This window comes from Jaculus jaculus, chromosome 12, assembly GCF_020740685.1.
Source record: "Jaculus jaculus isolate mJacJac1 chromosome 12, mJacJac1.mat.Y.cur, whole genome shotgun sequence".
NCBI lineage: Eukaryota > Metazoa > Chordata > Mammalia > Rodentia > Dipodidae > Jaculus > Jaculus jaculus.
Genome location: NC_059113.1, coordinates 24722799 through 24747740, shown reverse-complemented (window position 1 = coordinate 24747740; position 24942 = coordinate 24722799). Strand labels below are relative to the sequence as shown.

The window sequence follows — 24942 nt, the reverse complement described above, 5'->3', positions numbered from 1 at the left end:
TAATGGACTAAACTGTGATACTTTCTTTACATTCTTCTTTCTTTTTCTTTTGTTTTTTGAGGGAGAGAGAGAGAATATGGGCATCTTACTTCAAAAAAGTAAACTATGCCCCTGCTATTTTGGTAACTTCATAATTTTTTTTAATTTTTATTAACATTTTCCATGATTATAAAAAATATCCCATGGTAATTCCCTCGACTTCATAATTTTTGAAAATTGTATTCCCTTTATTTGTACACCTAGGATGTTTTGCAGATCCCCGTTTAGCTTATTTGAGCCATTAAAATAATTTTTATGTTCCCAGGTATTTAAAAACTTTTTTTTTTCTGGCACGTGTGTATGGAGTGGGTGCATGTATATATGCATGTTTGCAGGTGTGTGTGTGTGTGTGTGTGTGTGTGTGTGTGTGTACACATACATCTGCACATACTTGTGAAGGCCAGGGATTCAGTTCAGAGTGTCCTCAATTGCTCTCCATCTTAATTTTTGTTGTTTTTTGAGGCAGGGTCTTACTCTACCCCAGGCTGACCTGGAATTCACTCTGTAGCCCCAGGTTGGCCTTGAACTAATAGTGATCCTCTTACCTAAGCCTCATGAGTGTGGAAACCAAAGGTTTGTACGACTGTGCCCCAGCTCCATCTTGATTTTTGAGACAAGGTCTCTGAATGCATGAATTCAGGTAGAGTGGCTAGCCAGCAAGCCCTAAGGAACCAACTGGCTTTGCCTTCCCATCTCTGGGATTACAGGTGTGTGCTACCAAGCCCAGGATTTTACATGGGTGTTGGGGTCCCCTCAGATCCTTGTGGGTGTGTGTCTTTACCCACTGAGCAATCTCCTCAGTCTCTTAAGAGTTTTTTAATGTCTTAAGAAAAGTTCTTAAGTAATTTCAGAAAAGGAAAGCATCTAATCAGCTCTTACCTGCATGAGTGTCAAGCCATCTTTAAATAAGTTTTTTTTTGTTTATATGTTTAAATCATCTCTTAGGCTCAGTAGAAAAGAAACAACAGAGAAGATCAATCAGGACTCGATCTGAATCAGAGAAATCTGCTGAGGTTGTGCCAAAGAAGAAGATCAAGAAGGAGCAGGTTGGCTTCCCACATGTAGAGAGTTAAAGCTTTGTATTTGTAAAGGTGTGGTGGTTTATCTTGGTGTTGGGAAGAGAGCTCTCTCCCAACCCTGGGGTTCCTTTCTGGACTGTCTTTCACTTCTGTCCCCGTGGGTTCCAGGGTCAGTTCTCACAAAGCCTTCCCTGTGGTTCTGCCCCAAGCATTCTCACAGAAAAGTTGGTCTTCCAGAGATGGGAAGCCAATGGTTGGAGACCCTCACATTTACTTTAAAATTTCTGTTATCAGCACAACAATTTCTTGATTTTTATTTTAAACTATCTATCATTGGGTTCCTTTCTAAATTTTTTTTGATTTTTTTAGTTTATGCTGCTAGCATATATTGTTATTATTTTTTTAAACAAATCAAATTAATTTAACTTATATTCTTATATTTAAGAAGCAGATAATCATAGGTGATCTGATTTTTCTTTTGCTCTCACAGACATTTTGGAATGTTATTTTTTCAGTAGAATGGCACTATTTGGTATCAGATTGTCAGATGAACAATATTTAAGTAAAAAGTGTGTGCGTGGGGGGTTACTTTGATTGAATGTGTTCAACCAGTGTAATCAATGTAGTAATATTCATGTTAAGTTACCTTTCAAGGAATTTTTGAAATGAGTCTCCTTTAAATTAAACTCACAATCAGAATTTTCTTGATTTTTTTAAGTGAAAGAATATCTGTTTTTAGGCAAGCACGTTACTACTGAGCTCTATCCCCAGAATATCTGTCTTTACAGCCCAGCCACCTGGTATTAAACAAAACAAATACTGAATAGAATTAGCTTCAGCAAGTTTCATCTTTTAAAACCATTTGCCATGGAATAGTGTGGGCTTTTTGATTTTAAAATTGCCTTCATAAGTTTAAACTTCCAAATTTAAAACTTTGTGAGTGCTGTATGGTATCATAAGCATGTAAAAACAATTTTTTGAGACTATTTAACAAATTTCAGTAATATACGTATTTGTCATTCATTTATCATAACTTTCATGCTTAGGAAATTCCAAAAATCTAAGTCTTGCAAATCTATAGTATTCATTACCAGAATGAAGTTGTGATTTTGCCACCTGGTTCCCAAATTCAGTCTGTGACCAGTTAGTTTAAAATTAATCAGCAGAATGAGTTAAAAAAAAAAAAAAAGGGGACAAATTGTTAATGCCACTGTGTTATATATAGTCAGTACTAGAATAATATCAGTGATTGTTTAGAAAACTTTATATTTGTACAACTAATTGTATCTTACAAAAAGCATTTCTGTTGTATGTTTTTTTACTTGTTGTAAAAAAATAAAAAAAATTTTTAAAAGCTTAGAATAATCCTTAAATATTTACAATATGTGTTTCAACATGTATATTTCACCACATCTTAAAGAAACATGAAATTCAATTCATAGCTTAAACAGGAACTTCTCCAAACAACATCCTTTCCCTAATTTCAGTGGTTCAATCCTTCAGTTACCACGTGTTTTACATATACATTGGCAGAATAACTTCTGATCTCGCTCTCCTAATGTAGGATCAAGACACTGTTCATAAGACACTCAAGAAAGTGCTTTTGCAATATCACAAACTTATTAAGTTTGTTCTAGCAGCAAAAGTATTGAGCTTCCAGCTGTATGGAGCCCTGTAGCACTCTCTACAGAGAGGGTCCTGATTCCCAGCAACTTAGCTGTGAGTGCAGGCGCGGAAGGGTCTTAAAGTGGCGTGAGTTACATTAACCTGAGTATCATAGTAAGTAAAAATTTATCCTAATGTCTTTGGGGCGGGAGGGGTTTATAGCAACATTGGGGCTGGTTGCAGAAACAACCCCTCTCTTGCCTCCCAGACACTGAGGAAAGCATTCGTGTTCTTCATGTACCAAGGGAATGGTGGGAGAAGTCTGCTCGAGAGCATGTGGCTGTGTGTTGTCACGTGGTATACAGCACAGGCAGTTAGGATGTAACCCTTCCCTGACTCTGAGACAGAAAACTTGACCCAGAAGATGGGATTGAGTTCAAATTTCAGATACATTGATCACTCATCACTACCTAGATTGATGAAAATGTTATCTTTTTTCCCTTTTATCTAAAAATGAAATAAAAGCTCCTTGGTAACGCTGTATCTTTCTGTCCAAACAGGTTGAAACAGTTCCTCAGGCTACCTTGAAGACTGGATTACAGAAAGGTGAGTTACTATTATAATGTTGCTTTGCATTTTCTTGATTAAACCAGTTTTTAAGAATTACTTATTTGTACTCATGTATTTTTGTCTGTTTGTAAATCACCATTGCTCTTCAGTGTGAACTTGTACTATTTGTGTGTGTGTGTGCATGTGTGTGTGTGTGGTGTGTGCGCACGTGTGCGTGTGTATGTGCGTGTCCTTTGGAGTTGATCTTACTCTGTACCTCCACACAAAGTCTTTGTTGTTCTGGTGAATTGGAGAATACCATATAGACTTGATACTGTTTCCATGTTTTCTCCATAAGATCCTGGGATTTCACTGGCTATAAACTAGGGATGTGACGAATCCACTTTTTTTGGTATTCGAGTGAATACCGATAGTAGCTATTAATGTTTGTCAAAAATGGACTATGAAATCAAACAAGACAGCTTGATTGGAAAAAAAATGTTGCCACACTTATTTTTACAATGCTGTAAAAACTTTTTGTAAATTAAAATGATCCATACTATAATTATGGCCACTATTAGATGACCATATGTGAATCTATTTGAGCTATGCACAAAGTTTAAGAAACCTTAAACTTATACCTGTATTTTCTGTGTGCAGTTTGACTATAGTACAAACTCCATAGCATGGTTCATGCGTTTTTGGTGAGCTCAAACTGTATTTAATACCTGTAGAGATACTCTGGGCAAATTGCATTATTTAAAAATAAATAAAATAAATCACCAGCCTCTCTGCATTCTCGGGGAGAAGTCTGCAGCGATGGTCTCCGTGGAGATCCTCAGCAGAACTGAACAGCCTCTCGGAGGGAACACTGCTTGGCGGAGCTCCAAGAAAAGACATCGCGATCGCTGGGAGATTAGGAGGCCTGATTGCGTTGTGTTTCCACCATTCCACAGGGTCGGCGGACCGGGGAGTGCAGGGCTCTGTCAGATTCAGTGACAGCTCCGTCTCCGCAGCGATTGAGGAAACTGTGGACTGAGATTCCTGTACAATTTCATCCCAGAAACTCCAGACTTGGAGTCTCCATGCAAGATTTCTTTGTCGGCGGCTTGATAAACAGTTTCTTTGTTTTCCATTTCGATTTTGCCAATCATCATTATTGGCATTCTCCTGCCTGGTTTCTTCCTCAAGACTGAACAATTGCTTTAACATTCAAATGATTTTTTTTTTTTTTTTCCTTGTTTTGAGCTGGATGGGTACAGCTTAAATCATGGGTCCAGCCTAAAAACCACCGTTTAACTTACCCTGATCAATTCCAACATGGACTGTTTTTTTGTTGTTGTTATTGTTTTTTAAATAAAGCATCATTTATGCACATCTACAGGGTTTTGCCAAACAGCCCAAACTGTATACACTGCAATCATTAAAAGCTCTTATTTTTTTTTAATATTAGTGCCGTTATTATGGAGAACACCATGACAGCTGTCTTCGGCAGGCTGTCATTTTTCTAGCATTTTCAGAAACTCATCGGAAATGGCGGTACCTGTGTTTCCCTTCGAAAGCCTTTCAGTCCAGCGCTCCTGTTCCTCTGTTAGAACTCCTTGTTAAACAGTGATCTTGTAGGCCAAGGAATTATTTTGTGGTGGTGTTCTGGGTCCATACACCAGCGATGAAGGAGATAGATTTGTGTACTTGTGTTTTTTAATCAGCGTTAACATGGGCAGGCACCCTCATTTATAGCTGTCAGGAAGCATTCAGTGAAAACTTGTAGGATGGGATGTGATAACGAGGTTCCAGTAATCTGAGCAGTCTCCCGAGGCCCGCATCTTTCACAGAGCGTCTGTACACCAAGTGCTGCTCCCACTCAGCCTCTTGCGGATCTTCGTGGCCTCAGGAGACTTGCTTCTCCACGGTTGCTTCTGGACTGCACACTTTCTTCCACCATAGCTTGCTGGGCTGATCTAGATGTCTGTCTGTTGTATGGAAAGCTTGGGGGAAAATCCAAAACACAAACTGTGGGTGGAAATGTTAACGTCTCCTGGTTCCTTGGTATTCACCGTGCCTGATCTGCACATGTCATCGTGCTGTTTCTGTATAGCCTATACTGCATTAGCCCAAGAGATTGTTGCTTTGTAACTTTTTGCACTATTGTTTTGGCTGGATTTGTATTACACACAGTTTTAAAAAAAATTCCACATTATTCTCTGCCTTTTTTTTTCCTTCCTGTATAAATTCCACATAGAGGCCTCTCATCCAGTTCCTCATGGTTTGGCTTCACTGGGACACTCATTGTCCTTGACAGCTCTCAGCATTGTGCCGCTAAATGGCATGACATGTAGATGTGCTGCAGCATGTGGTAATGGTCACAGTGATTCCACTTCACCGAGCAAGTCTCAGATGAACAATTATGAAATCCAAAATTTATTTGAGGGGCAATAATCAACTGAATTGAAAAATTGGGGGGGAAATGGCACTATCCGTGTACGAATCGAATACAAATCAAAGATTTGTCACATCCCTAATAAAAACAAGATGGAGGTGTCTCAGCAACCATATCTGTAAGCTACGCAGTGTGTTGGGTTTTATGTCTTCCCCCTCCAAATTGAATGGTTCCTGCAATTGCTGACCTGCAGTTATGACAGAATGGATTTTTAGGTTGGAACTTGGGCTCTGTTGACAAGAACAGTGGTAGGGCAGAGCTGAGTTCAATGTTTTCATAGAATGATTGTAAAGTCACTCTACCAGGAAGGGCAGAAGCTTCCGAAGTTTTGACTCACAACTTTAGTGTTGCAGAGAGTCATGCTTTTTTTTTTTTTTTTCACACTAATGAGTTTGGGAAAAGAAAATATTCTTCCACAAAAGAAATTAAAACAACCACGCTTAAGTACTATTTTAGGATTAATTTTAGTGTGTTGTGTTAAGGTGCCAGCGAGATTTCAGATTCCTGTAAGCCTCTAAAGAAAAGGAGCCGTGCCTCAACTGATGTAGAAATGACTAGTTCCGCATACAGAGATACATCTGATTCTGATTCCAGAGGACTGAGCGACCTACAGGTAAGGATGTGCAAGGTTCTGGACAGAATGCTCTTTCTTTTCTTGTTTTACATTGTATGAGAGAGAGAGAATGGGCATGCCAGGGCCACTAGCCACTGCACATGAACTCCAGATGCATGCACCACTTTGTGTATCTGGCTTTACATGGCTAAATCAGAGAATCAAACCCAGGCTGTTGGGCTTTGTGAGCAAATACCTTTAACTGATGAGCCATTTCTCCAGCCCCAGAATGCTGCTTCTTGTTTGGCAAACTAAAATAGCATAATGTTTTTGTCTGACTTATTTGAGGGGGATCAGGAAAATGTTTAAATATTCATAGGGAAAAGACATTTTTTATTCATTACATTTTTTTGTTTGTTCTTATTTTTCGAGGTAGGGTCTCACTGTAGCTCAGGCTGACCTGGAATTCACTCTGTAGTCTCAGAGTGGCCTTGAACTCATGGCCATCCTCTGAACTCTACCTCCCAAATGCTGGGATTAAAGGCATGTGCCACCATGCCCAGCTTCTCTTTCAGATTTTTAAAAAATATTTATTTTCAGGGAGAGAGAGAAGGGTATATCAGGGATTCTAGCCACTGCAAACAAATTCCAGATGTATGCTCCACTTGGTGCATCCGGCTTTATGTAGGTACTGGAGAATCCCAGTCATTAGGCTTTGTAGGCAAGCACCTTAACTGCTGAGCCATCTCTCCAGCCCCTCAGATTTCTTATATAACAGAGGCATTGGGTATGGTTGTTACTGGTTTTTAAAGTGTTAGCTACAGATTCTCCCAAGTAACAGATACGCAGTATCTATGAGTTTTCTAAAGAAAAAAAAAAAGGTTGTATCAAGATTTACATGAGCAAGTCTTGCTAGGATTTTCATTGCCTTTCTTTGCGGGAAATTTTACTGTTTTTTTTTTAATATATTTTATTTATTTTATTTCAGAGAGAGAGAGAGAGAGGCACATACACACATACATGTGTGTGTGTGTGTGTGTGTGTGTGTGTGTGTGTGTGTATATGTATATATGTGTACATACACACACACACACACACACACACACACACACACACACACACATATGTATATGTATATATGGGGGAGAATGGGCATGCCAGGCCTCCAGCCACTGTAAATGAACACCAAGTGCATGCATCCCATTGTGCATCTGGTTAATGTGGGTCCTGTGGAATCGAACCTGGGTCCTTTGGCTTTGCAGACAAGCACCTTAACCGCTAAGCCATCTCTCCAGCCCTGTTTTTTCTTCCCTTCTCTCTCTTCTCTTCTCTTTTCTCTCCTCCCCTTCCTTCCCCTCCCCTCTCTCCCCTCTCCCTCCCTCCCTCCCTCTCTCCCTCCCTCCCTCCCTCCCTCCCTCCCTCCCTCCCTCCCTCCCTCCCTCCCTCCCTCCCTCCCTCCCTCCTTCCTTCCTTCCTTCCTTCCTTCCTTTCTTTCTTTCAAGTGTGCTGTTTTCCATGTAGGTAGACTTTGGAAAACATCCAGACAGTCCTTCAGCTGCCGCAGATGCAGATGTCTCTGATGTGCAGTCCGTGGATTCAGGCTTGTCCCGGAGAGGCACTGGGATGAGTAAGAAGGACACTGTGTGTCAGGTAGGTAGAGTGGGTCTTGCAGTAAATAAATCCTGTTAATATTATGTTTACCTTTGTTAAAGGGGCAGTGTTTTATTAAATTATGATATTACCGCAACAATACAGATCTGGAAGCTCTTTATGCCTCTTTTCTTTCTTCACAAAGTTGGAATACTTATTCTAATGCAGGTGCCAGTGTTCATCGTGATAGTAACTGACAGGTTCTGAAACATTTTCTTAAATCTGACATTTGCTTTTGCTTGCATGTGTGTGTGTCGCGCGTGTTTGCTTGCCTGTGGCCGTGTGCACTCACTGTGGTGGCCAGATTGGGGCATTAGGTGTCCTACTCCATTGCTCTTCAGCCCCTTCACGTTCGATTTGGAGTCTTGCTGATTCCACAGCTAACCCTTTTTTTTCTTTTCCCACAAGCTCTGGTGATTTCCATCTCTGCTCTCCTAGGGAACTGGGGTCACAGACATGTGTGACCACACCTAGCTGGTTATATGGATCCTGGGAATCAAACTGCAGAGGTCTCAGACCCTTCAACCCTCACGCTTCCACAGGAAGCGCTCTTAACCACTGAGTCATCTTCCCAGTTCTTGTTTTTGTTTCTGATGTGTGTGTGCCCATGCACATGAGTGAGAAGGCCAGAGGACCTTGGGTGTCCTCCTCTCTCACTCTTCCACATGATTTCATTGATATAGTCCCTTACTGAACCTAGAACTCACCGTTTTGGTTTGGTTTGGTTTGGTTTGACTGGCTGAGCAGCAAGTCCCAGTTTTGGTTGTTTCTACCCCTCTTAGTGCTGTGGTTACAGGCATGTATAGTCATACCTGGCTTTTATTTAGTTATTTTTTTTTATGAGAGAGGAAGGGGCAGAGGGAGAGAGTGCGCACGCTAGGGCCTCCAACCACTGCAAACAAACTCCAGATGCATGCACCCCCTTATGCATCTGGCTTACGTGGGTCCTAGAGAATCAAACCAGGATCCTTTGGCTTTGCATGCAAACACCTTAACAGCTAAGCCATCTCTCCAGTCCCATACCTAGCTTTTTAAACAATGTGAATGCTGGGGATGGAACTCAGGTCCTCATGCATCCACAGCAGGTGCTCTTATCTGCTGAGCCATCTCTGCAGTCCATGTTTTTTGTTTTTGCTTTTTTTTTTTTTTTTTAATTTACTTGTATGTGTAGGAGGTGCCAGGGTCTCTTGCTACTGCAAATGCCACTTTTTTGGTTTTTCAAGGTAGGGTTTCACTCTAGCCCAGGCTGACCTGGAATTTACTATGTAGTCTCAGGGTGGCCTTGAACTCACAGCAATCCTCCTACCTCTGCTTCTCCAGTGCTAGGATTAAAGGTGTACGCCACCACACCCAGAAAAATGCCGTATTTTGCATCTTGCTTTATGTCAGCATTGGGGAATTGAACCTGGGCCAGCAGGTTTTGCAAGCAACACCTTTAACTACTAAGCCCTCTCTCCAGCCCTCAGCCCCTTATTTTTTATTTTTTATTTTTTTGAGTCAAAGTCTCCCTGGCTCCTGAGTGTCTTCCTGCCTCTGCCTCTCGAGAGTGCTGAGATTACAGGTGTCATTGCAGACTTGGAATTACATGATATACAGAAAAAAAGAATGACAGGGAGTTGAGGATTATAGCTCAGTGGGTGAGCATTTGCCTCACAAACATAAGGCTCTAGATTCAGTCCCCAGTTTTGCATTTATTTTTTAAATATATATTTTACCCCTTTTGAAACCAATATCTTATAAAGAAAAGTTAAACTATGCAACACCAATAAAGGAATCATAAAAACTGAATGAAGTATGACTTGAGTTTTGTGCTGTATTGGGTGGGAAAGTAGCTGTCTAGTTCCATCCTTGGGGCTACAGCACAAAGTGGTAGGACCAGCAGTACCAGCTTCTTGAGGTTGCTCGTTAGCAATGCAAATTCCTAAGCATTGGAGGTCATCTTGGGACTGCATAATGAATTCTAGGTCAATCTGGGCTAGAGTGAGACCCTACCTTGAAGAAAACAAAAAGCAAAAGCAAATTCTTGCATCCCACACTACTTTCTGGCCCAGAATCTTAGAAGAGGAACCCAGTGACTTATATTTTAACAAGCTTTCCAGGCAATTCTGATGCTGAAGTTTGAGAACTTTCCCTATTACAGATCTGTGAAAGCTCTGGTGATTCTCTGGTTCCATGTGAGGGGGAGTGCTGCCGACACTTCCACCTGGAATGTCTAGAGCTGACCTCGGTTCCTGATGGTAGATTCATCTGCGAGGAGTGTAAAACCGGTGAGCTGTCATGGAAGGCTGGGGAGGGAAGATGTATTGTGACTGCTCCCATGACTCTGATTCTGTTGTCACATTGTAACTGCTCCCTACCAATGGGTGTTTCAGCAAGATAAGACACCATCCTATGTAAGACTTTCCAGGATTAAGAGTAGTCAAGGCTTCCTTTCACACTGTGCTTGTGCCATAAAATCTAGCAAAATGTCAAGATCAATTTGTGTTTTAACTACAGAAATAAACAGTATGTCACTTGAGTTGCTTTTCAGACAGATCTGAGGTGTGTGTATGTTTAATAAATTAGTCCAGCCATAACAAGTATATAACAGTGCTTTTATTTTTTAGTGGAAAAAATAGAGCTATTAATTTCTCAGGCACAGTCTACTGTTGCCCAGGCTAACTCCAGCCCCAGCTGGCTTTGAATTTATGGTGATCCTCCTGTGTCAGACTCCTGAGTGCTAAGATTGAAGACTTGCTGCACCACACACAGTTCTTAAAGATTTCTTTTTCTTCTTTTTTTTCCTCTGGAGGTAGGGTCTCACTTTAGCCCAGGCTGACCTCGAACTCACTCTGTAGCTTCAGGATGGCCTCTAATTTACACTGATCCTCCTATTGTGTCCTCCCAAGTACTGGGATTAAAGGCTTGAGCCACCGCTCCTAGCTTGAAGGGGTTTTTTTTGTGTTTTTTTTTTTCAAACTTGATATTCACCATTTATTTCTTATCCCACTATTTATGCCACCAGCATACAAAGAAATACACTAGTTTATACTTTTTCTCTTTCTAGCTGTGATTCTTTCTGGTTAAACTTGTGGAAAATAGGAAGTAGTTGTTCATCTGAAACAACCCATCAAGTGAAAAGCTGATGGTGCTGGCATGATTTTGCTTCTGGAAACTGTGTTGTCTTATGTTGTATTGTGTTGGGTTTGGTTTTAGCGCTGGTGATCTCAGAGCTAGTTAGATATCAAGTGTGTATAATTTTTCTTCTCCTTTTCTTCTTCATTTGAATGCTTATAGATGATAATTATATCTCCCTCCTGCAAGGCAGTGTCTCACTCTAGTCCAAGCTGACCTGGAACTCATTCTGTACCTCCAGGCTGGCCTCCAACTCATGATGATCCTCCTACCTCAGCCTCCTGAATGCTGGGATTAAAGGTGTGCACCACCATACATGGCCTATTTTATCTTTTTGTTTAATTTGATATATGCCTCCTAAGATCCTTTAGATAAAAATTGGTAGATTTTTTTTCATTGAACACCTGATAAATGCCATGTGCTGTTAGTACCAAGTATTTTATTATTTAACTTAATTTGATTTCATAACACTACAAGAGAAGTACTATTATTTCCACTTAATAGAACAAGTAACATTGTTAGTACTTTGTCCAGAATTACAAAGGTAACCCCAAGTCTTTATGGTGAGCTAGCATTTCTAGCCACAGGAAGTGACTAGACTCCATGTTATGATGCCTGTTGCCCAGTTGCTTCCTCTGGTAGTTCTTTTCAGCTTCTCCCAGAAGTCTGTGGTACCTTTCCCAATTCCTTATCAGTAGTTGGTATTGTTAACCTCTAAGGTTCTCTTCCTGGTTCTTAGCCAGTTGTGCTGGCACTGGGGGGGTTGAACACTATCCTCATGGTGGTGTTGATGTTTATCTTTCTACTTTTTGTGAGTTGCCTGTTCACACCCTTTGCCCGCACCTTTTTTTTTTTTTTTTTTTTTTTTTGGCTTTTCAAAGTAGGGTCTCATTGTAGCTCAAGCTGACCTAGAATTTACTATGTAGTCTCAGGTTGGCCTCGAATTTACAGCAATCCTCCTACCTCTGCTTCCTGAGTGCTGGGATTAAAGGCATGTGCCACCATACCCGGCCCTTTACCCACTTTTGATTAGACTGCTTTGGTTTCTTTCTGTACTTATTGATTATAAATCTTGTTTGTTTACCTTTGCTTATATATGTTGTGTGTGTGTTCTCTATATGCAAGCTCTTTGTAGAACAAAATGTCTTCCTATATCTGCCTCTCTCTCTCTCTCTCTCTCTCTCTTTGGTTTTTGGATTTTCAAGGTAGGGTCTCACTCTAGCTCAGGCTGACCTGGAGTTTGCTATATTGCCTCAGGGTGGCCTTGAACTCATGGCAATCCTCCTACTTCTGCCTCCGGAGTGCTGGGATTAAAGGTGTGCGCCACCACGCCCGGCTGCTTCTCTTTTTCTATTCTGTTTCTGTCATGATTAACATTGTTTTTTTTCCTTTAAATGTTTGGCACATTTGTCAGTGGAGCCATTTGGGCCTAGAATTTTTTCTGTTGGTAGGTATTTAATTATAGCTTTAATTTCTGTAGTTTTTAGAACTATTCATTTTTTTCTGTTTGAATTTGTCCATTGATTGGAATTTTCAAATTTATATATTAGCAAAAATGTAGTACTATCCTCTCCCTCCCTCCATCCCTCCTTCCTTCTTTCCTTTAATTTTTTTTGAGGTAGGGTCTCCAACCCAGGCTGACCTGGAACTCATTCTGTAGTTCTCAGACTGGCCTCAAACTCACAGTGATTCATCTATCTCTGCCTCCCAGTAGCAGGATTAAAGTCGTATGCCACTATACCCAGCTAGTGATGGTCTTTTCTTTTTCTTTTAATTTTCCTTTTTCTTTTCTTTTCTTTTCTTTTTTTTTTTTTTTGAGAGTGAGAGAGAGAATTGGTATGCCAGGGCCTCCAGCCACTGCAGTTGAACTCCACATGTATGTGCCCCCTTGTGCACGCAGGCTTGTGTCATGTGTATGTGGCTTACATGGGACCTGGAGAGTCAAACATGAGTCCGTAGGCTTCACAGGCAAGCGCCTTGACCGCTAAGCCATCTCTCCAGCCCTAGTGATGGCCTTTTCATCTTTGTAGGGTTTGTTGTGGTTTCCTATTTTTTTCTGATATCATTAATATTGGTGCTTTTTCCTCTTTAGTTTGTTTTTCAAGGATACTAGTTTTGTTAATTTTCTCAAAGAACCAGGTTTGATTAGTCCTCTGCAGTAAATACTGACTTTGCTTTATTCTTAAAGGATCAGTAGGCATAGAAGTCTGGCTCTTTTGGGGGAGACAGGACCCTAACACAGTCTCACATTGTCCAAGCTAGCCTTGAACTACTATACCTCACTTCTATATTGTAAGGGCTGATAATCCTAGCTTTATAGCTTTATATATTAGCCATATTTGTAAGTGCTTCTTTTTGTAAGATGCTAAATTCTTTTTTTTTTTTTTTTCTTTTTTTTTGGTTTTTCAAGGTAGGGTCTCACTCTAGCCCAGGCTGACCTGGAATTTACTATGGAGTCTCAGAGTGGCCTCGAACTCACAGCGATCCTCCTACCTCTGCCTCCCGAGTGCTGGGATTAAAGGCGTGCGCCACCACGTCTGGCTTAGATGCTAAATTCTTTTTTTTTTAATTTTTTTTTTTGTTCATTTTTTATTTTATTTATTTGAGAGCGACAGACATAGAGAGAAAGACAGATAGAGGGAGAGAGAGAGAATGGGCGCGCCAGGGCTTCAGCCACTGCAAACGAACTCCAGACGCGTGCGCCCCCTTGTGCATCTGGCTAACGTGGGACCTGGGGAACTGAGCCTCGAACCGGGGTCCTTAGGCTTCACAGGCAAGCGCTTAATCACTAAGCCATCTCTCCAGCCCTAGATGCTAAATTCTTAAATGTGACAGAAGAACTTCTAGCTCTTCCATGCCAGTAGCTAGCTGGTGCACACCTGCAGTCCTAGCACTTAAGTGTTTGAGCAGGAGGATGGCTTCACAGAAAGTTCATGTCTCCAAAAGAACAAACACTGAGAGGTGTCCCAGGCCCCAGCCCAATCCTTCGTACTGAAAATACATGTGTGTGTGTGTGTGTGTGTGTGTGTGTGTGTGTGTGTGAGAGAGAGAGAGAGAGAGAGAGAGAGAGGGAAAGAAAAGGGAAGGGAACGTGGCAGAGAGAAAGATTGAATAACTAGTCAGATTTTATTTCACTTGTGTTCCTCACCAATCTTCCAGGGCAGCACCCATGTTTTTCATGTAAGGTGTCTGGTACGGATGTGAAGCGTTGTTCTGTTGGTGCTTGTGGGAAATTTTATCATGAAGACTGTGTGCGCAAATTCCCTGCTGCCATCTTCGAGTCTAGAGGGTTCCGCTGCCCTCAGCACTGCTGCTCTGCCTGCTTGGTGGAGAAGGATGCCCACAAAGCAAGTAAAGGTAACACAGGCACTAAGTTTTCTATTTAAAGTACAATGGCAAATTATATATTAAGCATGTGATTTTAAACAACATTGGCCATTTTTCTTCTGTTTAGCTCCCAAGTTTAAAAGCTCAACCACAGTAGATAACATTTTAGGTGAGGATTAAGGTGCATATTTTTATCATAAGAAGAAAAATCTGTACATTCAAGTCTACCTTTGAAAAATCCTGTAAGCACACACACAGATTATCTCCATCTGTCCAGTGTTGAAATAGACTTTTTTTTTTTGAACAATCTCCATTTGATAATTAGGATTGCATTTAGGGGCTAGATAGTGTAGGAATGATAGAATCAGCATAGTAAAGGAAAAATATTTACAATTACTACAACTATGTCACATGAGAATACAAAGAAGGTGAAATACCAAACTACCATGTCCAGTGTGGCATAGATTCCTTCTTGGCTTGTCTTACACAGGGCGGATGATGAAATGCCTGAGGTGCCCAGTCGCCTACCACCCTGGAGACGCGTGTGTGGCTGCTGGAAGTGTGCCTGTGTCCTCCCACACTCTCATCTGTAGTGACCATTCCAAACGGAGTGGCCATTCTGCTGCTGCTGTAAATGTGGGCTTTTGTTTCGTTTGTGCCAGAGGTGAGTGTCAACCTTTTCTCTTTCCTTTTGAGTTCATTGGAATATTTCTCCATTAAACTGAGTCTCAGCATTGGGAGAGAACTTGAGCCATCTTGTCCAGTGTAACAGTGCTGAATTCTACACTGTTCTATTCCTGAGAAAACATTTCCAGGAGTCAGTCCTTTTTGTAATGTTAGACATCCAGATTGTTAGAACATTACTTCTTCCATAAATGAAGCTAAAATATGCATTTAAAAAATAACAGAATGAAGCTGGGCATGTTGGCACACACGTGTACCCCAGCACTCGGGAGGCGGCTGAGGTAGAAGCAGTTTGAGGTAGAATGAGCTCCAGGCCTTGAAAAAGAATTATAACCAAGAATGGCAAATAAGTTCTTAAGTTTTTCAATTTAATATTTTTATGAATCAAAGGGCTATTCTTTTCAATTTTTGTTTTTATTTATTTATTTGAGAGAGAGAAGCAGATACAGAATGGGTGTTGCCGGAGTCTCTAGCCACTGTAAACAAACTCCAAATGTATGCGCTACCTTGTGTATCTGGCTTATGTGGGTCCTAGGGAATTGAACTTGGTTTCTCTGGCTTTGCAGGCAAGTGCCTTAACCACTAAGCCATCTCTCCAGTCCCTTGCCTTTGATTTTTTTCTTTCTTTACAAAAAAAAAAAATGGCTTTTAAGGATTTTTTTTTTTTTTTTGGAGTCAGAGCAAGAGAGAGAGTGGGAACGGTCACACCAGGGCTTCCAGCTACTGCAAACAAACTGCAGATGTATGCGTCCCCTTGTGCATCTGTCTAACATAGGTTCTGGGGAATTGAACCTGGGTCCTCTGGCTTTGCAGGCAAGCACCTTAACCACTAAGCCATCCCTATAGCCCTGCCTTTGATTTTTTTAAATTATTTTGTTCATTTTTATTTATTTATTTATTTGAGAGTGACAGAGAGAGAGAGAAAGAGGCAGATAGAGAATTGAATGGGTACGCCAGTGCCTCTAGCCACTGCAAACAAACTCCAGACACGTGCACCTCCTTGTGATCTGGCTAACATGGGTCCTGGGGAAGTGAGCCTCGAACCGGGCTCCTTAGGCTTCACAGGCAAGCGCTTAACCACTAAGCCATCCCTCCAGCCCCTGCCTTCGATTTCTTTTTCTCAATTTTTATTAACATTTTCCATGATTAAAAAAAGTGTCCCATGGTAATGCCCTCCCTCTTCCCTTCCCCCCACTTTCCCCTGCCTTCGATTTTTAATCAAAGTAAATACTTCCCATGTCTCCAGTTTCAAAGCAGAACTTTGGAAGCAAGGATAGCATATTTATTTTTTTGATTATGTTGTTTTATAATGTTTTGATATGACATTGAGAGGGCCTGATAGATATGCCAAGGTAACACACGCTGAAGAGTGGCTGTGCAGGCTTCTTACTCACCAGCTGTTGATACCTAAGATCGCCTGAAACAGTGTTGTCACCTTGAGACATATATCAGCAAACTTGAGTTTCTGATACATATAAAATAGATCCTCTGTAACTGTGTCACAATCTCTCCATCTTTATTTCTGCTGCAAACTTGGAGCAGTTAATAAGCATTATAAAAATCAACTACTATCTCCAAATACCATTTTTGTTTTGGTTTTAATAAGAATGCAAAGTGAAATTTGAAGGAGTCTAGGCAGAGCTGTCCCTCCAGGGCATGTGCAGGCTGCTGCACACCGCAGCTTATTGGCCTTTGCTTTAGGAGGCAGTTAATGTGGTTGGAAGTACTGCAAAAATATTTTTTTGTAAGGTTTTATTTCCTTCCTTTTCTTTTTTTACAATATATTTTTTTACTTTTATATTCACATAAGGAGAGTGGGGGGTGGGCATGCCAAGCCCTTCTGCCACTGCAAACAAACTTGATTCATAGGCCATATTGTGTATCTTGCTTCATGTGGGTACTGGAGAATTGAACACAGGCCATCAGGCTTTGCAAACATGTGCCTTCAACTACTGAGCTATCTCCCCAGCCTTCCTTTCTTTCCCTCCCACCCTATTTCTCTCCTCCTTCCCTATTTCTCTCTTTCCTTCCTCCTTCCCTTCCTCCCTCTCTCCTTCCTTCCTTCCCTCTCTCCCTCCCTCCTTCCTTCCCTCTTTCCCTTCCTTCCCTCTCTCCCTCCCTCCTTCCTTTCCTCTCTTCCTCCCTCCCTTCTTCCCTCTCTCCCTCCCTCCCCTCCTTTCCTCTCTCCTTCCTTCCCTCTATCCCTCCCTTCCTTCCCTCTCTCCCTCCCTCCTTCCTTCCCTCCTTCCCCTTTCTTCCCTCCCTTCCTTCTCTCCCTCCCTCCCTCCTTCCCTTTCTCTTTTCCTTCCCTCTCTCCCTCCCTCCTTCCTTTTTCCTTCCTTCCCTTTCTCCTTCCTTCCCTCCTTCTTCTCCCCTTTCCCTCTCCCTCTCTCTCTTTTTCTCTTTCTAGTTTGAGAGGAGGTCATGCTATGCTGTTCAGGTTGATCTTAAACAGTGAGCTCAAGTGACTCTTCCACTTAAGCTTCCCCAGAAGCTGGAAATTAAATAAATTATAGCTCTTTGTGTATTAATCAGTTGTGTGATTTTTTTTTAAATAGCCAGCTGGTTTCTATGCACTGAGGCTTTCTGTCTGCCTGAATGTCCTATACACATATGCTATTTGCTATCAGAGTGAGGAACACTGTTTATCCTCCCCTTTCTACACCCAGGGGTATGTGTATGTATATGCGTGTGTGTGCACTCATGTGTTTTCTAGGAATCAAACCTGGGGAATAGCTAGGCAGATGGTCTATACTGGGCTATACTTCAACCTGAGATGCTTCATGTACACACTGTTACAGGGGACAAAAAGAATTCAAAAGAAACAGCTATTCCCATCTCCTGGCTCCCTTTAGATACTTTTAGACAGCTAGAGACACTAATAATGTGAAATCTCGTATCACCTTGTAAAACTCTGTTCTACCACTCCTGGTGGTGTGTAAGCATTGATAACTTAGTCAACATTTTGTTTTTGCTTGTGTTTGACTGGTATATGTGATGTTTGTGTATGCATGTGTGTGTGTGCACACACACGTGCAGATACCTGCCCCGTGTGCTCACATGTTGGAGGCTGGAAGAAAGCACCAGAAATTCCCCGCCGTCATTTATCTTCATATTTCCTCAAGGCAGAGTCTCTCACTGATTCCAGAGCTGCAGTTTGGGGGAGCTCCAGTGACTCTTGTGTCTCTGCTCCCCACGGGCCTCAGGTTGCAGATGTGCATGGCCATACCAGCTATTTACATGGGTGCTGGGGAATTGAACTTAGGTGATTTCAGGCCCCCTCCGGGCCTCATTTAGCCAACATCAAGTTTGTAACTGGTGTGTTGGCTTTCCCTGGGGAATACTGTGAATCTGGCCCATCAGCATGCTCTAGTACTTTCGTTGATATTTTTCCTTTAATATTTGATATCATTTAAAGTGCTGTTTTCAATTTAAGACAGGTAGAAAATGGTCCATTTATAGAAACTCTGGCCATTTAACTGATATCCTTTGACCAGAAGCTTGAAGACAGTGGACATCAGTAAAAGCTTCTTGGTTTAATAACAGAATCTGTGTTTATATATGATCAACTCAGCAAATATTCCAAAAGAGATACTGTATTTAAATGTTCATGTAAAGAATGATAGTTCTCAAGTATTTTACTTTGAACCTTGTGCAGTAAGTATAAATTTTTGTTTCTAGCATTTTACAAAAACTTACTCTAAATATATCAAACATTGAAAATTGAGAAGGTTTAAGTCAAAAAGTCCTCAAAAGCAGAAAAATATGCAAAATTTCAAAATTATGTATTGAGGCTACTTTTTGGTTTTTCGAGGTAGGGTCTTGCCTGTAGCCCAGGCTGACCTGGAATTCACTATGTATCTCAGAATGGCCTTGAACTCAGGCACTCCTTCTCCCTTTGCCTCCAGAGTGCTGAGATTAAAGATGTTCACCACCATGCCTGGACCAGAGGCTACCTTTTTAAAGGGAGACTTTAATAAGTCCATATAACAAAGAAAGCACTTTAATAATTTATGATTTGGTGAGAGGAAACAGTGTATTTCTGTATATCTTGTTTCATTAGAAATTTTTACAACACAAAGGATTTTTTTAGTTCCAACTTCCTAAGTGTTTAGTGACTAAGCTAAGTTCTTAAGGACTGAAAGGTCTAGACATATTTTTAGAGGAATAGTCTCACATTTCCAGCATCACAGGAAATCCTGAAGCACCCTTCATTTGTACTTTGTGCTCTCTGTGTTTTAGCACAATCAAGAGTGGTGAGGGTGACATAAAATAAGTTCCTTAACATCCTATGTCTTTCTTTGTAGTCTTAATTTAAAATGAGGCTGGAAGGAATTGGCAAAATTGTTCTAAGATGCATTGATTTTATATGGATGAAAACATAGATTAAATAATTTGCATGAGGTCACACAAATTGCTAAGTGGAGAGACCAGCATTTGTACTTGACCTTTCTTATTTCAAAGCCTGTTTTCTGTTTAAACACCATATCTCCTCCTTCTGTTAAATGGATAAAATTATTCTGGCATGATATAAGTTTTATAGAAGATTTTATATATATATGCGCACATACATACACACACATATACATATATATATACATTTATTGTTTAATTATTTGAGAGAGAAAGAAAGAGGCAGATATATAGAGAATGGAATGCCAGGGTCTCCAGCCACTGCAAACAACCTCCAGACGCATGTGCCACCTTGTGCATCTGGCTTACATGGGTACTAGAGAATGGAACCTGGGTCCTTAGGCTTTGCGAGGCAAATACCTTAACTGCTGAGCCATCTCTCCAGTCCCCCCCACTCCTTTTAAAATGCTTTCTGTTCCATGAAAGTGCTTTCTGTTTCTTGGTAGCTTATTATTGCTTCTTTCCTTTAAAAAAATTATTTATGTATTTATTTATTTATTTATTTGAGAGAGAGGGAAGGAAGGAGAGAGAATGGGTGTGCCAGGACCTATAGCCACGGCAAATGAACTCCAGATGCATGTGCCACCACATGCATTAGCTTTACATAGGTACTAGGGAATTGAACCCAGATCCTTAGGCTTTGCAGGGAAGCACCTTAACTGCTGAGCCATCTCTCCAGCTCAAGATTCTTAAGTTACTAGCAATGTCAAGTTCCGTTCTCTTGCCTAGTTCAGAGATATTTCTTGAGTCCATCTGAGTGGAGGGCAACTTCAAATGAAGATTACATCCACAGGAAAAGTCAATGATAATTCTTTTCAAAATAAAACTCCTCCCTCCTCTCAAAATAAAGCTGTTGTGATTTGTTTGTAAAGTCCTAGATCATTATATACTAATAACCAGCATTGAAAAGTTTTCACTAGTCTTCTAGTCGGTCAGTTTGCTGGTAAAGAATGGCTTATGGACACGAGTCATGGAAGGGAGACAGCAGGTGTGTTACAGCAGTTGCTATGTTGTCTTTTTTTTTTTTTTTCAAGGTAGGGTCTAGGGTCTCACTCTGGCCCAGGCTGACCTGGAATTAACTATGTAGTCTCAGAGTGGCCTCGAACTCATGGTGATCCTGTTACTTCTGTTTCCCAAGCTGGGATTAGAGGCATGGGCCACCACGCCCGGCTACAATGTTGTCTTATGCTCAGGCAGAGGTAGGAGGATTGCTGTGAGTTCTAGGCCACCCTTAGACTACCGAGTGAATTCTGGGTTAGCCTGGGCTACAGTGAGATCCTACCCCGAAAAATCAAAAAAAAATAAAATAAAATAACAACATATAAGAGAGCTACATATATAGGTCAAAAAGATTCTCTCTATACTTCCAAAGCTGATAAGCACCTCTTGCCATGACAGTGAAAAAATTAAAGTGGTTCAAGAAAGTAGAGTTTATTTCAAACATGTACCATATTGTTCCAGAAAAGTTTCATTACCCAGCAGAAAATGACAGAATTCTAAGTGTATCTCAGTATGGAGAAAGGAGAATCCATTCTGCCTTTAAATGCTCTATAATATACTGAAGGAGAAACAAAGTATGTTATATAAATAAAATTTTTATTTCTAGCTAAATGACTCAACATTTTCTTCTTTGGATTATCATCATAGTGCTCATATACGTTAAGGAATGTAGTTTTGATTTACATAGGGAGTTGTAACAAGTACAATGTCAAATGCAATGTACATAATCCAATTATTTGGAATTTTCTGCAATGTAGAGGTTTCTACATAGGGATAAGGCACCAAAATAGCTCACACGCCCTTTAATAACTGTAGAAAGCTTTTCTATGACACAGATCTTTTCTTCATATTCACTGGTCCATCCTTAACTTTAAGGCCCAGCTGTATAATAGGTGTTGGGTTTTTTCCCTCATGGAATCATGGGTAGTTTCATTGCAGCTCATCTCTTTCTGTTTGTTTCATATAGGGCTGATAGTGCAGGACCATTCAGACCCCATGTTCAGTTCCTATGCCTATAAGTCCCACTACCTACTGAATGAGTCAAACCGTGCTGAGTTGATGAAATTACCTATGATTCCTTCTTCGTCAGCTTCCAAAAAGAAATGTGAGAAAGGTAATAATTAAAATAGTTTATTTCTTGCTTTTATTTCTGCATTTCCTTTTTTTCTCTCTTTAAATGAAGGGGGGAAATGTATGCCTGTCAAGCACTGTTGCTTTTGGGAAATTCTGCCTTGGTGGTTGTGACTGTTTTTATATGACTACAAAATTACTTTAAAGGGGCTTAAGATAATTCCATTATTACAATTTTTTACTTTTCTCCCTGAGTTAGCTTCCATGTATTCCAAATATGTAAGTTATTAAAATAGAAACAAGAATTTTTTTAGTATGAAAGATTTTAAGGCTCTTATTTGCCTGATAAAGAACTATCATTTATGTTAGAATGGACATGGTACAATTTGTTACTGTCAACTAAGTTAGATGAACTATGAAGAAAGGGAAACCTAGCTACAGATAATAAAAAAGATTGATTTTAGAATAAAAGCATTCATTTTGTTTCTTAAATGTGAGAGGCTATGAAAACTAGTGCTTGCCTTAGGAGACACTGGTAAGAAGCTGTGGAGGAGGGGGTGCTACAAATACTGGGTGCTGTAATGTGGCCCAAACAAATTTCTAATGGATAACTTACCCATATAGAACCAAGAGCTAAATCTATAGTTACATTTTCCCAGTCAGTTTTGTCCATGGAAGAAAAATTTACCTGTATTTTGCTTTTCATAGCCTGCTTATAATAAAGGAGAAAGGTAATTTAATAATAATGTATTATTTAGGAAATTATCATCCCATCAGAAATTTGAGTGAGTTTGGAAGGTCTACATTCTCACTGTGATCTAGGGGCCAGGTTCAGAATCTATAAAGGCAAATTCATTCATACCTAATACACCATGTATGTACAGCAAGTATATTTGAAATGGATCATTATTAAATTTATTATTGTTTGTGTTCCTGTTTGATGTATCTTTGCTCTATGTGACGTATCTGCCGTGGCAACTCATGACTGAAAGAAAGTATGACTAAGCAAGTTGATTAGAACCCATTAGAAGCATTGGAAAGGGGTGTGTGTGTGTGTGTGTGTGTGTGTGTGTGTGTGTATGTTTTCCATTGACGTCAGATTATATCATCTTTTTATTGACACCACATGCTTCTAAAACAATGATGGACATAAGCTTTACTATTCCCTAATGCAATAAAATTAGTTTACCTTCAGAAACATGTTAGGAAATACTTTATTTTCTTGCTGACATCTTTATACAATTACATTAACAATTGCTCTTTGTCTTTTTCTTTTCTTTTGTCATGTTATTTGATTTTAACATTCAGTAATAATCTTGACACGACTTGTAATTATTTTGAGCCCTCTGCTCAGCTTGTACTGTAGCTAGCTTAAAGCATATTTCTTCCATGGCACCAAGGTAGATCATTCATATTTATTTTTTGTATTTCCATATATATTTTAAACTTTTTTTCTCCATCGTAATGATTTTCACTGATGATTCTGGCCCTGCGTTTCCTATGAAATAAGACTTAAAATTTAGGACTATTTAACCTAACATTAGAAATGACTAACTGGCCTGATTTTTTTCACATCAATGCTAATAATCACCTATCTTCTAAAGCTGTTTGCAAAGACATATTTCTCCCTCAGTCATTCCTTTCCACTGGGGGGAAAAAGGAATAATCTCATTTTACTTTAACATACAGAAGAATTCCCTATCTAGGCAGCTAATCTGTAGGCAATTGAACTAATTAATATATGTTGAGATCTACAATCAAAGGAAAAAATCCTGGTGATTGAAGTAAAAGTTTTTAAGCAAAGGAAATGTAGTCATTCAGTTCATCACTGGTTGCATATAGATTTTCCTTTTGTTTTCATGTTAATCAGGAAAGGTTTGAAAATCGACAGGAAGATAAGATTTCTGGAAAATTTATAGCAGCTCCTCAAAAGGCTGGAGTCTATAATTAGGTCAGTTGTGTAAAAGGCCATTTGCTTAGGAGTCTTTTAATCTTGGTATATTCATGGGTTACAGGACTAATTGGAAAGATTTTTTTTTTCTACAGTAAATGTCTTTATTTATTGAAAGTAGTTAACAACCTTTTTCTGGCACTTACTGATATACATATTAGAAATACCTAATCTACCACCAAAATCTCATTTTTTTTGTTTTGTTTTGTTTTGTTGCATTTAAAAATACTTTGTCACACTGTCTTGGTGTCAACTAGAGATCATTTTATGTATTTAAAAGGAGGCATTTTGATAGTGAACTTGGATGTCCTTGCACATAGTACTTCATTCTATACTGATAATTACTTGATTTTGTGCTATAAAGTAGCAGTTCTCAATCTTGTCAAAAGGGCTCAGTGCTAAAGAAATTCTTGATGTAGTTTAGAAAATCTAACAGAAGGACACTTTTATATAAAATAAGGCTACATGAGTTTCCTTATATTTGGCTATGATTTTAACAATTTAATTTGATAATACTTGCTTTGCTTTTAGATTAAAGTCTGGCAGTTATATTTCTTTTTTCTCTTTCTTTTTTGTCTTTTTCTTTATTTATTTTGAGAGAGAAAGAGGCAGAGAGAGAGAGAGAAAGAGAAAGAATGCCAGGGCCTTCAGCCATGAGCAAACTCCAGACACATGCGCACCCTTGTGCACATGTGCAACATTGAGCTTGTATCACTGTGTGTCTGGCTTACGTGAGACCTGGAGATTCGAACAGGAATTCTTAGGTGTTGTAGGCAAGAGCCTTAACTGTTAAGCCATCTCTCCAGCCCTGGAAATTATATTTCTTTGGTTAATAAAAATAGGAAAGCTGCTGGGCCAAGTATGGTAGTGCACGCCTTTAATCCCAGCACTCGGGAGGCAGAGGTAGAATTGCTGTGAGTTCGAGGCCACCCTGAGATGACACAGTGAATTCCAAGTCTGCCTGGACTAGAGCAAGACCCTACCTCGAAGAAAAGGAAATCTGGCCTTGATCACACATGCCTAAAATCCCAGCAGTTGAGAGGGTATGGCAGGGAAGTCATTGATGGCCAGCCTACCTACATAACGAGTCTCCACAAAAGAGGAATGAAGATTGTTGTTGTGGAAATGTAGATTACTTTGTGGTTGATTTATTGAAAAACATGGGGTGCATGAGGAAGACAAAGGGGATGTCTGGTGATGAAAACATTGTAAACCACTGCAGTAGATGCTGGCCACTGAAAAGTTTTGAGAATCAAGGGTCCACTTTTGTGTTCACTTACAAGGAAAAAGCACAGCTCAATTTAGTACTTGTTTTAATTACTAATAATTTTATTCTAAAGGAATTTAGTTAATTGTGACAATTGATTAAAAGATGACTACTGCTTGCTTTCTTAGTTCTGAAGAACAAAAGAAACCTACTTATTTCTTTGAAAACTTGCTTTTAAATCTACTTGGTCTAGATTTCATGCATCTGTTTTGTGATAGTTTAAGATTTGAGCTACTGCTCCCCTCAGTGGCTCATGTTTTT

At 40.0% G+C, this 24942-nt stretch overlaps 1 protein-coding gene across 4 annotated transcripts in view; it reads left to right on the top strand.

Moving 5' to 3' along the window:
- Positions 1-24942, top strand: part of Nsd3 (nuclear receptor binding SET domain protein 3) — a 144131-nt gene that overhangs the window by 90628 nt on the left and 28561 nt on the right. For 2 of the 4 annotated variants that reach the window (XM_004671513.2, XM_045131500.1), the window contains exons 8-15: positions 985-1085; positions 3224-3269; positions 6135-6265; positions 7727-7855; positions 9996-10122; positions 14129-14326; positions 14787-14960; positions 21360-21506. In XM_004671513.2, coding sequence (XP_004671570.2) covers positions 985-1085; positions 3224-3269; positions 6135-6265; positions 7727-7855; positions 9996-10122; positions 14129-14326; positions 14787-14960; positions 21360-21506 — 1053 coding nt within the window. Of the gene's footprint in view, positions 1-984; positions 1086-3223; positions 3270-4168; positions 5413-6134; positions 6266-7726; positions 7856-9995; positions 10123-14128; positions 14327-14786; positions 14961-21359; positions 21507-24942 lie in introns of those variants that run through there. The other 2 variants (XM_045131502.1, XM_004671514.2) reach the window with 2 other exon arrangements.